Source organism: Lithobates pipiens, unplaced genomic scaffold (assembly GCF_037356315.1).
Source record: "Lithobates pipiens isolate NorthernLeopardFrog02 unplaced genomic scaffold, aLitPip1_a1.2 Scaffold_27, whole genome shotgun sequence".
Lineage (NCBI taxonomy): Eukaryota > Metazoa > Chordata > Amphibia > Anura > Ranidae > Lithobates > Lithobates pipiens.
In genome coordinates this window covers 23,477,337-23,493,471 of record NW_027507788.1, presented here as the reverse complement: position 1 = coordinate 23,493,471, position 16,135 = coordinate 23,477,337, and the positions used below count along the sequence as shown (strand labels likewise).

The 16,135-nt window shown below is 45.1% G+C and overlaps 1 protein-coding gene across 1 annotated transcript in view; it reads left to right on the top strand.

The window, feature by feature from the left end:
• The window catches only part of PRR19 (proline rich 19), a 106,218-nt gene that overhangs the window by 81,528 nt on the left and 8,555 nt on the right, over positions 1-16,135 (top strand). The window contains exon 3 of the mRNA XM_077456622.1: positions 9,882-10,036. Within this exon, the coding sequence (XP_077312748.1) occupies positions 9,882-10,036 (155 nt within the window). The remainder of the gene's footprint in view (positions 1-9,881; positions 10,037-16,135) is intronic.

Below are 16,135 nucleotides of genomic sequence, written 5' to 3'. Positions count from 1 at the left end.
AATGTACCGCTTTGAGACTCAAAAATCTGACATAATTGTACCTCCAGGAAGGTTAAGGTGAAAAATCTTCCGTACTGCAGCAGCCCCCCAGAGCCTGCCTTTTACTTACCTGAACCCAAACTTTCCAGCGACGAGACTGAGCACAGCAGCTCCAGCCGGTGTCTTGGATGCTCATTGGATAGATCAATAGCAGCAGGAGCCATTGGCTCCCAGTGCTGTCAATCAAATCCAGTAAGCTGGGGGCAGGGCTCAGTCCTGCTGTCTGTGTCAATGGACGCAGCAGCAGGACTCAGGAGTGCGCCCACACAGGTGCCCCCTTGGAATGCAGCTCTCTCCGTGGGGGGCGCTCAAAAAGAGGAGGAGCCAGAAGCGCTGATGGGGGACCCCAGAAGAGGAGGATCGGACCGCTCTGTGCAAAACCCTTGCAAAGAGGAGGTAAGTATAACATGTTTGTTTTTTTAAAACAAACCTTTAGTATCACTTTAACCTTTGGCAAAAAAACATGGAAGCTGATTGGGTACTTTGCAGAGTTTCACCAGATTTTGCACTCTCCAGTCTTAGTAAATAACCCCCATTGGGGGGGGGGGAGTATTTACTAAACCTGGAGCACTCAGAATCTAGTATAGCTGTGAATGGTAGCCAATCAGCTTCTAAGCTCAGCTTGTTCAATTAAGCTTTGGCAATAAAACCTAAAGGCTGATTGGTTACTATCCAGATTTACACCCGATTTTGCACTCTCCAGTTTTAGTTAACCACTTGCTATCAGCATATATACGTTGGCAGAATGGCACAGCTGGCCAAAGTAACGTACGAGTTCCCACCGTGCGCGCGCGCGCCTGCCGCGGCCTCTGTGACCGTGCCCACGGGATCCGCGGACTCAATTGCCACGGGGATACCTGCGATCGTGTCACGGAGCTCAAGAACAGGGAGATGCCAATGTAAACAGCATCTCCCCATTCTGCCTAATGACAGGACACTGATTGTCTGCTCCCTGTCATCGGGAGCAGCGATCAGTGTCCATGTCACACAAGCCCATCCCCCAGACAGTTAGAAATACTCCCGTAGGACACACTTAATCCCTCTCCGCCCCCTAGTGGTTAACCCATTCACTGCCAGTGACATTTTTACAGTAATAAATGCAATTTTATAGCAGTGATCGCTGTATTAATGCCAATGGTCCCAAAAATGTGTCAAATTGTCCGATTTGTCCGCCATAATGTCGCAGTCACGATAGAAATCGCTGAGCGCCGCCATTACTAGTAAAAAAAAAAAATTATTAATAAAAATGCCATAAAACTATCCCCTATTTTGCAAACGCTATAAGGCTGCTTTCACACTGGGGCGGTATTCAGGCGTTACAGCGCTAAAAATAGCGCCTGTGTAGCGCCTGAAAAAAACCGGCCCCTTTAAATCCAGTGTGAAAGCCGGAGGGCTTTCACACTGGAGCGATGCGCTGGCAGGACAGTGTAAAAAGTCCTGCTAGCCGCATCTTTGCAGCGGTGAAGGAGCGGTGTATTCACCGCTCCTATACCGCTCCTACCCATTGAAATCAATGGGACACCGCGGCAATACCGCCGGCAAAGCGCCGCTGCAGCGGCGCTTTGCGGGCGGGTTTAACCCCTTTTCGGGCCGCTAGCAGGGGTTAAAACCACCCCGCTAGCGCCCGCACACCGCCGCTAAAACGACGGTAAAGCGCCGCTAAAAATAGCGGCACTTTACCGCCGACGCCGCTCCCGCTGCAGTGTGAAAGCAGCCTAACTTTTGCACAAACCAATCAATAAATGCTTATTGCGATTTTTTTTTACCAAAAATATGTAGAAGAATACGTATCGGCCTAAACTGAGGAAAAAATATGTTTTTTTATATTTTTTGGGGGATATTTATTATAGCCAAAAGTAAATATGCGTTTTTTTTTCAAAATTGTCTCTATTTTTTTGTTTATAGCGCAAAAAAGAAAAACCGCAGGGGTGATCAAATTCCACCAAAAGAAAGCTTTACTTGTGGGAAAAAAAGGATGCCAATTTTGTTTGGGAGCCACGTCGCAGGACCGCGCAATTGTCAGTTAAAGCGACGCAGTGCCGAATCGCAAAATGTGCTCTGGTCAGGAATGGGGTATATCCTTCCGGGGCTGAAGTGGTTAACCACTTGACAACTGGGCACTTAAACCCCCCTCGTGACCAGACCAATTTTCAGCTTTCAGCGCTCTCACGCTTTGAATGACAATTACTCAGTCATGTAACACTGTACCCAAATGAATTTTTTGTCCTTTTTTTCATACAAATATAGCTTTCTTTTTGTGGTATTTGATCACCTCTGGGTTTTTTAATTTTTGCGCTATAAATGAAAAAAGACTAAAAATTTTGAAAAATAAAAAATTGAGTACTGTCTGTGATACTTTTTTTATTTGCACTAACATACAATTTTTCAGGACAAGCTTTCGGGGTATGTCCCCTTCTTCAAGGTCCAAGCAGTACTGATTTACAAATTTTTAAGCAGAATGTAGAAAAAAAAACACCTCTGAGGGAAAGAAGAGAAAAAAAGAGAAAAAAAAAAAAAAACAACAAAAGAGGTGTTTTTTTTTTTTTTTTCTACATTCTGCTTAAAAATTTGTAAATCAGTACTGCTTGGACCTTGAAGAAGGGGACATACCCCGAAAGCTTGTCCTGAAAAATTGTATGTTAGTGCAAATAAAAAAAGTATCACGGACAGTACTCAATTTTCTCTGTCACAATTGCACTAATACGGCTACAATCACATTAAGTATGAAAAAAAAAAAAATTTTTTTCTTTGTTTCTGTGATAAAATTTTGCAAATTATTAATTTTTCTCGCTCGCGGGAGCGTGCAATGCAGAAGTAAACAGGAGGACGGCCTCTGGCAATTGGCGCCCACGCTGCAGCCGTCTTTCAGCTATAGCGCGGATGCCTAGTGGTTAATAACCCTCATTGGGGAGGATATTTACTAAAACTGGAGCACTCAGAATCTGGTGCAGCTGCGAATGGTAACCAATCAGCTTCTAACCTCAGCTTGTTCAATTAAGCTTTGGCAATAAAACCTGGAAGCTGATTGGTTGCTATCCAGAGTTACACCAGATTTTGCACTCTCCAGTTTTAGTTAATAACCCCCATTGTCACTTTGCCCTGTTTGGGCATGGTGACAGTGTATTTTGAAGCATGTCCCCCATTACCTGAAACACGAGTCTGTTAAAGGTGGCGGTAGGAGAAACCGCAGATAGAAGTTTGGGTCACTCACTACTGCCCTCTCTGTTCTTCATGGTGTAGTGATTTAATTTGGATAGTATTAGCCCTTGTACACACGGTCGGAGATTCCGACAGAATGTTTCCTATCGGACCGTTTTGTCGGATATTCCGACTGTGTGTGGTCTCCATCGGAGTGTTTCCGTCGGAATATCTGACGGACCAACTTTTCCAACTTGCCGGTAAAATTTGCAGACAAAATGCTCCTATCAGACATACTCCGATCATGTGTAGCCTACTCCGACGGACAAAGTGCCACGCATGCTCAGATCAAATTCCTAGACGAAAGCTATTGGCTACTAGCCTGAACATAGTCCGGTCTTAACGAAATAACGTCATCACGTTATGTACAATCGGATTTTACGACAACTTAGTCCGACCGTGTGTATGTGACATCACTTCCGGACCTCTTCCGGAATTAATCCGTCGGAATCCGTTTGGTTGTCGGAATCTCCGACCGTGTGTACAAGGGCTTAGAGTAGAAGTATGAACGCTTCAAGTCTTTTTTTTGCGCTATTCCTCCAGCCAGTGACCCCGTGTCTCTTTCTTCTGCCTCTTCCAGTTACATTCTGCTGATTTTCTAATAAGCTCCTCTGACAATGAGCTGTGTGTGTGGATTTACATAAGTCTGTCCCCTTAGCAATGTGTTAATATTAATGTTTGCACACGGGAAGATAAGAAGTTTTTTTGCCTAATGATCCAGCGGCAGCTAGGACAATCCTCTGTCTGATACGGCGCCTTGTAGAAATTAGGTCACTCCGCTGTATAGCTTCCAAAAGTGCCGCCGCTCAAAGCAGGCCGACTTACAGAGTCGCTAAATGTGACGGGTTTGACAGCCTGACGGGAGCGGGCCTGAAATATCACAAAAGCCTGTCTTCTCTGCATCTCAACTCCACCATGATTAAAACAGAATTTTCGGCAAATCCTCTATGAACACGTAAAGGGGGTTAGCTCACCTTTCCAACGCAAATAATAAAGCGTTCATGTTATGTTATGTTGTGACCGTTTGCTGGAGTTCTATATAAGCACAGAAATACCAGTGTTTTTGGGGGTACGTAGGCCCCCTTTATATTGCAGTGACAAGTGTTTTGTGCTGATATGGGACTCCAGTGACCGGTCACATTGCATATCAAGTTAGAGTGCTGGCTTTCATTATGGATTTACACGGTGTCGCCATGTTGCTATGCACCCAGCCCTACAAAGGGGTCTACAGAAGGTGTGTGTGGTGTGGTTTGAACCCAACAAGGGTTCTAATTAGGGATGCACCAATACCATTTTTTTTTTTAATAACGAATACGAATACCGATACTTTTTTTTTAGTACTCTACCAATTACCGATACCTACCGTAACTATTTTGTTTGCACTTCAGCTGTCAGCAATCGTACAAAAGCAAAGTCGAGTTTTTTTGAAGTTTTTATGTTTTTTTTTACATACCGTCACCAGTGCGGCACAGTGTCATCAAATGTCTGGTGTGCCAGTGATCAGGGATACTGGCTGGTGACAGTAGGTTAAAAAAAAAAATTAATAATTTTTTTATTCAAATTTTTAACATTTTTGTAAGGATTTTTTTAACATATATATATATATATATACTTACCGGTATCTATATATATCTATATATATATCTCTATATATATATATATATATATATATATATATATATATATATATATATATATATATATATATATATATATATCTATATATATATATATCTCTATATATATATATATATATATATATATATATATATATTACACACTTCCATCATACTGACGCTGTACTACCCTGCATGGTGATCAGAATTTATTTTTTTCTTTTACACTTTGATTGCTATTACAATGATGATCACTGTAACAGCAATGTTTTCAACTCATGAATTAGCTACATTCATAACAGCTGTGATTTACTATTGTGTGCTGTGATTGGCCCACAGCTATCACATGGCCCAGGTATCATGTGATTGCTGTGGGCCAATCACAGCATCACTATTGGAAACACAGCTGCTATGGATAATATTTATTCATAACAGATTTGTTGACATTGCAGGATTCACCCGGACAGTTCAGGTTTTGAATCATGCTTCCGGGTTTCAGACTGCCTGAAACCCGGACACATTATTCAGGCTGGACTATGGCTTCCCAGCAGGGTTGCTGGCTGAAGTTGTCTAAGCTAAGAGTGTCTGTTACACTCTTATTCACACTGCCCAAAGCCAACACTAACAGCCCCCCAACCCCCCCCCCCCCCATACAGACACACACAGACATTAGTTGGTGGGAAATTTGAAGCCCAGCAGCCACAGATACATCTGGATGAGAGGTGCCGAATGCCAAGGGGTGAGTGAGCTCACCATCCCTCTCTGTCTGTGACTGAAGTCTCCCCTTCTCTCTCCTGCCTCTGAGTGAGTACAGTAAGGTAAATCAGGGTTCTCAGAGCACCCCTTACATCAGAGTTCCCCTTTACATCAGAGTCCACAGTGTTCCCCCTTACAGCAGGGTCCACTCCGTACATCAGAGTTCTCAGTGTTCCCCCTTAGATCAGGGTTCCCAGAGCATCCCTTATGTTAGAGTCTCTAGATTTCTCCCTTACATCAGAGTCTCTAGATTTCTCCCTTACATCAGAGTCTCCAGATTTCTCCCTTACATCAGAGTCTCCAGATTTCTCCCTTACAGTGCAAGGGAACTATGCAAGTTCAGATGTAAAATGGGAACTCTGTGGACTCTAATGTAAAGGGGGGCTCTTGTGATTAACTTCATATGATTTAACCACAACATTTATGTTTATACTATAAAAAAAAAAGAAATTGCTGTGCACCCCGTTCGGGTTTGACTTTAAGAAAAGGTGGCAACCCTATGCCCTAGTCACTCAAATCGGCCAGGGACCAGGAACGGCGGTGCGCACCTCTAACCCGGAAGAGGCAGGATGAGGTACATGTATGTGATCCTGCCTGGCCATGCTGCCCTGCCGCAGTAAATGATAACTAGCTAAACTAACAAAAATATCTCCTATCTCCATTAACCGCACCGTGCCAACAAATATGCTGGGTTCTCTGGGTTATGTTTGTGTATGTGGCTTGAGAGTCAAACACCCACATAATGTCATTCCAAATTTTTATGAACTCAAACCTTTGAAAATGTCGCCATTAAGCTAATTTCTTTCTGAGCGAAAACCACTTGATCTTAATGTTGCATTAAGAAACATTATGCAAACATTCTTTTTCTCTTATGTTCTCAACAATAAAATGTACAGGGAAAAAGCTGTCCTAAGTTAAAGCTGAACTCCGGCCTTCCCTTCAGTCATACATGGTTACAGTGGGGGAAATAATTATTTGATCCCCTGCAGATTTTGTAAGTTTGCCCACTTACAAAAAAAATGAGATTTTGTATTGCAGCAAAAAATTCTAAGTAAATTGTAAAAATATATTTATTACAAAAGTTGAACATACAGAAACATAAATATCTGTTAAAACATGAGCTCTGTGGATGAGGTTAACAAACATACATAATGATACAGTAGTGAAGTAAACATGCAAAACATGATTTAAGTATATATGATCATACTAGAAACAACCCGGACGCGTTTCGACCATATGTAGGAGAGGTCTTCTTCTAGGAGAAAAATAAAGACTTCTACAAGAGGCCACGTCGGTACGGGTACAAGCGCGACCTCTTATAGGTCCTGATTCTGGCCCTGTGGGCATCTGCCCTTTCGTGGCACGGGGGGTTTTTCAGTCCTTGCTGTGTTGTGTGGATTCTCAAGCAAATCTTTTAGGGCCAGTTCACACCAGATGTAGTTCCGTTTTTTCTGCACCAATACAGTCAGTTACGGTCAGTTTCTGCACCAGAAAATCACTGCATAGTGGAAACTAGAGCCATTGGAATACATGGAAAACATGGTGCATGCATTTTTAGTGCAGAAAAAAAGCACACGAAACTGAACGGAACTGCGTCTGGTGTGAACAGACCCTTAGGCACAATACTTGGGAGGCTTTCTTCACAGCTGTCAGTGTTAAATATAATTATAATATTTCTAATTTAATATGTTAAAATCATTTTACATTATTGTTTGAGTTTTAGTGTGCTCATTCATATATTGTATTTTCTAGAATTCTGTATTTTTTCTCCCAGAAGAAGACCTCCACTACATATGGTCGAAACACGTCAGCTTTGTTTCTAGTATGATCATATATATTTATATCATGTTATGTTTTACATGTTTACTTCCAGGCTGTATCATTATGTATGTTTATTAGCTCATGTTTTAACAGATATTTATGCTTCTGTATGTTCAACTTTTGTAATAAATATATTTTTACAATTTACTTTTTTTTTATTTTTTTTTTGCTGCAATACAAAACCTCATAGGGAAACCTTTTCCATTTTTGAACAATCCATTGCGGTCTGAACTTGTAAAACTTTTAAAGTGGTAGTAAACCACACCCATTTAAAATGTTTTTAAAAAACCTGCAAGACAATGGCATAGGGTGCTAGTATGCAACACATACTAGCACATTATAAAATGCTTACCTTAGAACGAAACCCTCTAGTGGTGTGTTGTCACTACTAACAGGGATTCCATCTTCACCATGTCTTTTTTTCCGGGTTCACATGCTCCAGCGGTTTGATTGGCCGAGCCGCCATGACGTCACTCCCGCACATGCACGTGGGTGTCACCGACTGCGGCACGGAGCTCTGAAGGGAGAACAGGTCCCTTCAAAATGCATGCAATGGTGACATCACCGTCTACTATACTAAACCATCAAGAAACAGTGCAAGTTTAGGAGATATTCACCGAACCTACAGATAAGCCTTATTATAGGCTTACCTGTAGTTACAAGTAATAAAAATACTTTACTACCACTTTGGGAAACCCCTGACATAGTCAGTAAGCACTATAAGGCCCCTTTCACACAATGTGGACTTCTTTTGATCAGCAAATGATCTGTCCGGTGCTGATCGGAGCAGAACATGTGGATGACAGGTCCGCGTCCGCTCCGTTTTTGCAGTGCAGACACGGATGGACTCTGCTCTAGGGACTTTGCTGTCTGTTTACACCCTGTCTGATCCACCTAGACGGAGAAGGATGGATCCCCTTCCATTTTTTTTTGCAGACCGGATTGGAGGTAGGCGGGTGGACACAAGTCCACTTACACCCGCCAGTCTAATGCCCCATACACACGGTCGGACATTCCGACCACAAAATCCATCAGATTTTTTCAGACGGATTTTGGCCGGAACGTATGTTGCATACACACGTTCACACAAAGTTGTTGGAAAATCCGATCGTTTAGAACGAGGTGACATAAACCACGTACGTTGGGACTATAAACGGGCCAGAAGCCAATAGCTTTCATCTCTTAGTTTATTCTGAGCATGCGTGACACTTTGGCCGTCGGAATTGTCTACATACGATCGGAATTTAAATGATCGCATTTTGTTGTCGGAAAATTTTAGATCCTGCTCTCAAACTTTGTGCGTCGGAAAATCCAATAGAAAAGGTCCGATGGAGCCCACACACGATCGGATTTTTTCCGACAACATGATCCGATCGCACATTTTCCGTCGGAAATTCCGACCGTGTGTACGGGGCATTATGCCCCGTACACACGGTCGGACATTCCGACCACAAAATCCGTTGGATTTTTTCTGACGGATTTTGGCCGAAACTTGTGTTGCATACACACGGTCGGACAAAGTTGTTGGAAAATCCGATCGTTCAGAACGAGGTGACGTAAACCACGTACGACAGGACTATAAAGAGGCCAGTAGCAAATAGCTTTCGTCTCGTAATTTATTCTGAGCATGCGTGGCACTTTGTCCATCGGAATTCTCTACACACGATCGGAAAAAGTCAGTTTTAGATCCAGATCTCAAACTTTTTCCGTCGGAAATTCCGAGCCCACACACGATCGGATTTTCCGACAACATAAACCGATCGGACTTCCGACTGTGTGTATGGGACATTAGGGTGAATGGACTGTCCGATCTGGTCCACCTCAAAAACAGAATAGGCAAACCTGATCGCAAAGGCTAAGCGTCCATGTTTTAAACGATCAAAAGTCCATGCTTCAGGCAATATACCAAAAGAAAAAAGCAGCTTGCATAATATCCTGATATGTGATTTATAATAATAAATATGAGTGTTGCGCTAATCTATATCGAAATAAAATTGAATTAAACCATGTAATTATTCAAACACGCATGATGCTCAGTGCTAATAGTTCTATGAAACCATCAAAAACACTGCACAAAAATTGTGAACGAGGTGCAAAAGTGCCACACAATTGTTATGGATGAGTATATAAATGAATATAAATATAAGTATTTCCAGTCCAAAGGAAAGTCCGTGCTAAAATCAAGAACCACATGCAAATGTAGAGGGAAAAAGCCAAAAAAGGGGCACAGTCTTTATAGTAAGTTGCCTTCTAGTAAGGGTTTATCCCAAACACAGTGGTGGTTTGGATCTCACTGTGAAGGGTTAGTAGATCACCTCCTTTTTTGGCTTTTTCTCTCTACATTTGCAAGTGACCATGTATACCAATTGTAGAGCTAAGGTAAAAGATTTACAGATAGAGAGCATTTAATTGCTAAGGGTTGTCTAATTTTATTTTCTAATGGATTTGCAGCTAATACTTCCTTAATATCTCGGTGGGGACATGCCAGTGAAGGAGGGACGAGTGTCAGGAAAACTACCTGGAGGCCACAAGGTCACATGCAGTCAACCCCAGTCCACTTCATGCCTTTCCCCAGAGACAGCCCCAGCCACACGCTTACAAAGATGGTGAGTATGTACAGTAGAAGAACATGTAGGATGGGGTAAGTGGAGGTCAACTGAATGCAGCCACTGCTGTGCACTAGTGGTGTAACTAGAACCTTCAGGGCCCCGCCGCACGAAACCATTGAAGAGCCCCCCTGACTCCTAGCCGGGCCCTTCCTTCTGATCCTGGGGTTGTTCCCTCCGAGCCTATGGCCCATTACTCCCGTCGGGGGGGCCTTTATTACAGTCCCACTGCAGGCCCCCTTCCTGCCGTCTTTGGATCCACCTGGTGGAACGCACCAGTCACAAGTGTGACCTTTGTGACCCTTATATCTGTCACTGTTGCCAGTATTTTTTTATTTTAATTTTTAATTTTATTTTACTATTGTAGTTTATCTTTTTACTATTGTATTTTTTTTTTTTTTTTTTACAATTTTAGGTTTAAATATTTTTAACTGTTTTTTTTAGGAGCGGCTACACTGTACCCCTGGATAAAAGGGGCAGAATAGCATAGTGGAGCCAATGCCCTCCATTTTTGTCCTGGGGCCACCGAAAGCCTGCGTCTCCTCCTTTCCCTCCTGCAGGCATTCAGCTGCTGCAGGAGGAAAATGGAGGGCATTGGGTCCTCTATATGGGGCCCCTCCTATGTAGGTGTATAGGGGGTGCCACATGGGCCCACTGGAGCATGAGGCCAGGTTGCAATTATGATCCCTATAGTTACACCCCTGCTGCACACACAAGACAACTACACACATATTTTGGGTGGAATTGTCCTTAAATCAGTGAATTGCTAATGTGTTGGCAGCATCATTGTAGATGTGTTAAGCCAGAAGGTCTTCTTAGTTTATCTTTATTCTGTTATTTATAGAATCAGTTGCAGGTAGATTCAGTAGACTTTTCAGAGTGCTTCTGGGTGGTTGCACAGTTTCTTTTTTTATTCTGTGCTGAGCAGCCTCCCACCTTGAGTGCCATAGATAGCAATGCATGGAATCTGGGAATACAGTCTGCTTTTTTTTACAGGCCTGGAGCCATTTACAAATGAAGGGTACCTGCAGCTAGAGAGATGTAGCTGGCAGGGCAGTCAGGTGAGGAAAAATGAAGGCCTGGATAGGAATCAGAGCCATTCTGCTCTTAAAGTGGTGTTCCACCCAAAAAAGAAAATGCATGAATGTGCCTAAAAAAATTAATTTGGAATTTTTTTTTTCCTGACAGACTCCATGGCAGCCTACGTGTGGGTTTAGTCCCGCCTCCATTACCCTATAGGACGACACTCCCATAAATCTTTGCTCCCTGCCACAGGCCGTGTTCTTTTTTTGTCCTCCTCCATAGGACCTAACATGTGTCTTTTTACCCTGAAGACTTATTTTTCTACATTACGGACCGGCCGTGCGACTTGGAAGTCGCAGATTTCCGATAAGCTCTAGCTACTAGCGGAGTATGGAAAAGGGGCATGTGGAAGAGGCGCTGAAGAGTTGTATGCCTAGTCACTGACAGGTGAAACCGCGTTTAAGTCATGAGACCTTGCTACTAGCAGGTGACTGTTCGCCCCCAACGTCCCCCCCCCTCCTCCTCCTGAAGTCCGGCGTGTGTGGGGACCTACCTCGGCTGGTGTCCGTCTTCTGGAATGGTGAGCCGTTTTCTTCCATGGCAGCCTGTATTTGTTGTTTGCATCTTTCTTTGCAGGTTGCAGTGTCCCTTCGTTTTTTTCCCCCATACACCGCCGTGCGGTGTATCTGGCCGTTCGGGCGGCTGGTTTCCGTGCGTTCCAGCCGCCCAGTTACTTCCTGGTTTCGCCGCTCGGTCGTTCTGCGCATGCGCGAGACCGGGGCGAAGACGAGGCTTGGTTCGCGCATGCGCGATGCGGGCTTCGCGCATGCGCACTAGCGTTTTAGTGACGAAAATCGTGACGTCACTTTGGCGGCGAATTTAAAGACAGAAAACAGCTGATAGTTTGCCTGGGATGTTTGTAAGCCTGCAACTTCATTCTGAGCTCTGTTTCTTCAGTTTTAAGGTATGTGCCTTATGGGATCAGTTTTTTCTCTGCCTCCTTAAGCTGTTTTTCTGTGTTTAAATTAGGCTGTTTCTTTCTCCAGCCCTATGGATCCTGGGGATGCCTCACCGCTTGCTAGTGGCCAGCCCTCTCGGAGAAGGTACTTCTTTTGGGGTTACCTACCGGGGGGGGGGGGGGGAGCAGTGGAACATTAGGGAATGTTCCACTAACGCTGCTGGTTTCTTCTACAGCCCTTCTAGGTCTACTCAACGGCGAAGTTCTCACCGAGGAAGTGACTCGTCTAAGTCCCACCGCCGGCATTCCTCTTCCAGGTCCAGACGACATGATTCTCCTGCGAGAACCAGTCTCCGTAGCCGGGATTCTTCCCGCCCTTCATCAGCTCACCCAAGTCACGTAGCTGAAGGTGTATGCTGGGGGTGCAAGACGCAGGTTCCTGCTGACAAGTCCCTTTGTGATGCCTGTTATATCAAAGCGACAGGTGAAAGGAGTGACTCTGACCAACAGCTAAGGTCTATGGTGGAAAGATTGGTTAAGGACAGTCTTAAGAAGTTTGATGCCCCCCAGTTATCTCCCATGGAGTCTCCAAGGTCTCCAGGGAGGGATGCTCAGGCCCAGGACACTTGGGATTCCTCACTGCCTAGCCATCCATCTGCTGTCCTTTCAGAGAGTGAGTCTGAAGAGGAAGAGTCTGGTTCAGGTTTTGATTTTGCCCTGCTCCCTCCTTTGGTCAAAGCCATTAAGGAAACGCTGAGCTGGGAAGAGCCGGTAGTGGCTCCGGCAAAACAAAGAAAATTTTTCAAACAATTGAAGAAAGAACGTATTCGTTTCCCCTTCCTCTCGGAACTGGGAGAAGTGATTTCAGATGAGTGGAGCAAGGTAGAGAAAAAGAATTCTCTTCTTTCTAAAATCCAGAGACTTTATCCCTTCAGGGAAGAAGAAGTTAAGAATCTGGAGTCTCCTCCTCTAGTGGACGCAGCAGTAATGCGATTGGGCAGACATGTTACCCTTCCCCTGGAAGACACAGTCTCTTTTAAGGACGCTTTGGATAGAAGAATGGACTCTGACCTAAAGCGGATCTACCTTACGGCTGGGATGGCCTGCAAGCCGGCCTTGGCTGTAGCGGCTCTGTCTAGAGCAATGGAGGTTTGGTCCAATAATGTTGATGATTCACTCAGAAATGTTTCCGAAGATCTGGCCAGGAGTTCTCCCATTCAGGAGTTGAGACTAGCTTCAGCTTTCCTGGGAGAGGCCTCGATCGACATTATCCGTCTAGTGGCTCGAGTTATGCTCTCCTCTGTAACTGCCAAGCGTGCCCTTTGGCTCCGTCCTTGGTTAGCCGATCCCGCTTCTAAGCAGGTTTGGTGCCGTATTCCTTTTGATGGTTCTTCCCTTTTTGGCAATAAGCTGGATAGTGCCATAACTCGAGCCACTGGAGGTAAGTCGGGGTTCCTTCCTCAGGATAGACGCCTGCAGGGTCAAAGAAGATCGTTCCCTAGGAAGCAGGCTCATGATCGCGCTAGGGAGGCGCGCACTTACAGGCCTGGACGTGAATTTTCTAGATCTTGGAGGTCCAGACAGACATCTCTCAAGAAGTCTGCGAAAGGCAGTTCAATGGGGGAGAAGGAGCCGACTAAGTCCTTTTGAGATCAAGCCCGTCCAGGCGGTCCGGGTAGGAGCACGTTTGTTCCACTTTCGACACGTTTGGGCGGCCTTGATCCAGGATTTTTGGACCGTCAAGACGGTCTCTTCCGGACACACGTGGACATTCAGCAGTGTACCCAAACTCAAGTTTGTTCCCACATCCATTCCAAAGTCAGAAGAAAAAAGGCAAATTCTTCTAGCTTACATAAAATCTTTGTTGGATCAAGGCGCCGCTATTCCTGTTCCAGATGTCCAGCGCGGCAGGGGAATGTATTCACCTCTTTTCCTGGTCCAGAAGAAGAATGGCACTTGGAGGCCCGTAATAGACCTAACGCGTCTAAATCACTACATAAAAAAGGAGAAGTTCAAGATGGAAACGCTGTCCACGATCCAACGATCAGTGCAGCCAGGGGACTGGCTTGTCTCAATAGACCTCAAAGACGCCTATTTTCACGTCCCAGTGGCTGCAGAGTTCCAACAGTTTCTCCGTTTTTCCATTGGCCAGTTCCACTTTCAGTTTACTTGCCTTCCTTTCGGTCTGTCAACTTCTCCCCGCACTTTCTCGAAAGTCCTTCTGGCTGTCGTAGCCTTGTTGAGAATCAGAAAGATCCGGATTCATCATTATCTAGACGATCTGCTTCTTCTCGCTCAGGACAGGGATTGTCTCTTGAGCCACAGGGATCAAGTCATCGCAACCCTCGAAGAATTCGGTTGGCTCCTGAATTTAGAGAAGAGCCAGTTGGTTCCTACGCAGTCTCTCGTGTTCCTCGGTGCCCTGTTCAACACAGCAAGAGGTACCATCTCTCTACCCGAGGAGAAAATTGCAGTAATTCGAGACAGGATCCACCTAGCTCTCTCCTCTTCTCGTCTCAGTGCTCTTCACTGCCTAAAGATCATAGGCACCATGGTGTCTACTATACCCATGGTGAAGTGGGCACAATGGAGGATGCGCCCCTTTCAGGTGGGGTTTCTCCATCAATGGTCGGGAGAAAAGGCTCAGTCCATCGTAGTTACTCAGACCATGAGAGGTTCCCTCCTTTGGTGGCTTCGTCGGGAGAATCTACTGAATTGTCACTCTCTTCTACCAATCAAATGGATCTCAGTAACATCAGATGCCAGCAACAAAGGCTGGGGGGCACATTGTCTTTCGGAAGTGGCCCAGGGCGTTTGGGACTTTCCCTCTCGGAGTATAGTGTCGAATGTGTTGGAACTACGAGCAGCCTTCCTAGCGCTGTTGGCGTTTCCACATCTGATAGTGGGTGCATCCGTAGTCCTCAGGCTGGACAATACGTCTGCGGTCGCATATGTGAGGAAGCAAGGGGGCACCAGAAGTCGGTCTTTGCTGAAGGAAGTGGAGCCAATAATGCATTGGGCTCAGAGGAACCTGTCCAACCTAACAGCAGCCTATGTACCCGGAGTCCTCAATGTCCAGGCGGACTTTCTTTCACGAGTCCACTTGGACAACAACGAATGGTCCCTTCACGAAGAGGTGTTTCAGTGGGTTCTATCCCTGGGGATGTCTCCAGAAGTGGACCTTTTTGCCTCTCGTTTCAACAAGAAGCTAACAAAGTTCTATTCGAGGTTCAAGGATCCGCAGGCCTTCGGGATAGATGCCCTAACAGAGCAGTGGCGATTTCACAAGGCATATGCTTTTCCCCCAACGCCAATCATCTTCCAATTCCTGAGGAGACTCAGATGGGAAGGAGTGGAAGTATTGGCAATAATTCCGTATTGGCCCAACAGGCCCTGGTTCCCTCTCCTATCTCTCCTCAGCTTTCGGGATCCGGTTCCTCTTCCATCCAGACGGGACCTTCTCTCCCAAGGGTCGGTTCTCCATCCATGTCCGGCTCAGCTCCGGTTGAAGGTCTGGTTCTTGAGAGGGGAAGGCTGGAAGCTCTAGGGTGTCCTAAGGAAGCCATTCCTACTCTTCTAAGTGCAAGGAGAAGGAGCACTAATAAGGTGTATGAACGAATCTGGGCCAAGTTTGTTGATTTTGTGTCCTCCAGAACCAGTTCCTATGTTTCACCCACGGTTCAAGATGTATTGGGGTTCCTGCAATCTGGCTTGGACTTACCTTTATCAGTTAGCTCCCTTCGGGTTCAAGTTTCAGCTATCTCCGCTTTTACAGGGGTACAGTGGGCCAGCCACGCCCTCATTCAGCAGTTTTTCAAGGGAGCAGTAAGATTGAGACCCCAAAGGAAACCCAGATTCCCCAAATGGGATCTTCCTCTAGTCCTGGACTTCTTTTCTCTGCTCAATACGGATCTCTCCATCCGAGAACTTACCTTGAAAACCGCGTTCCTGGTGGCGGTCACCTCAGCGAAACGAGTTTCGGAAATTCAAGCTCTGGGAGCCAAGGAGCCTTTTCTAACCTTTTTTCCGGATAGAGTGGTCCTAGTTCCAATGTTAGGGTCAAACCCTAAAGTCACTTCAGTCTTTCATAATAATCAAGAAATCTCTCTACCCCTATT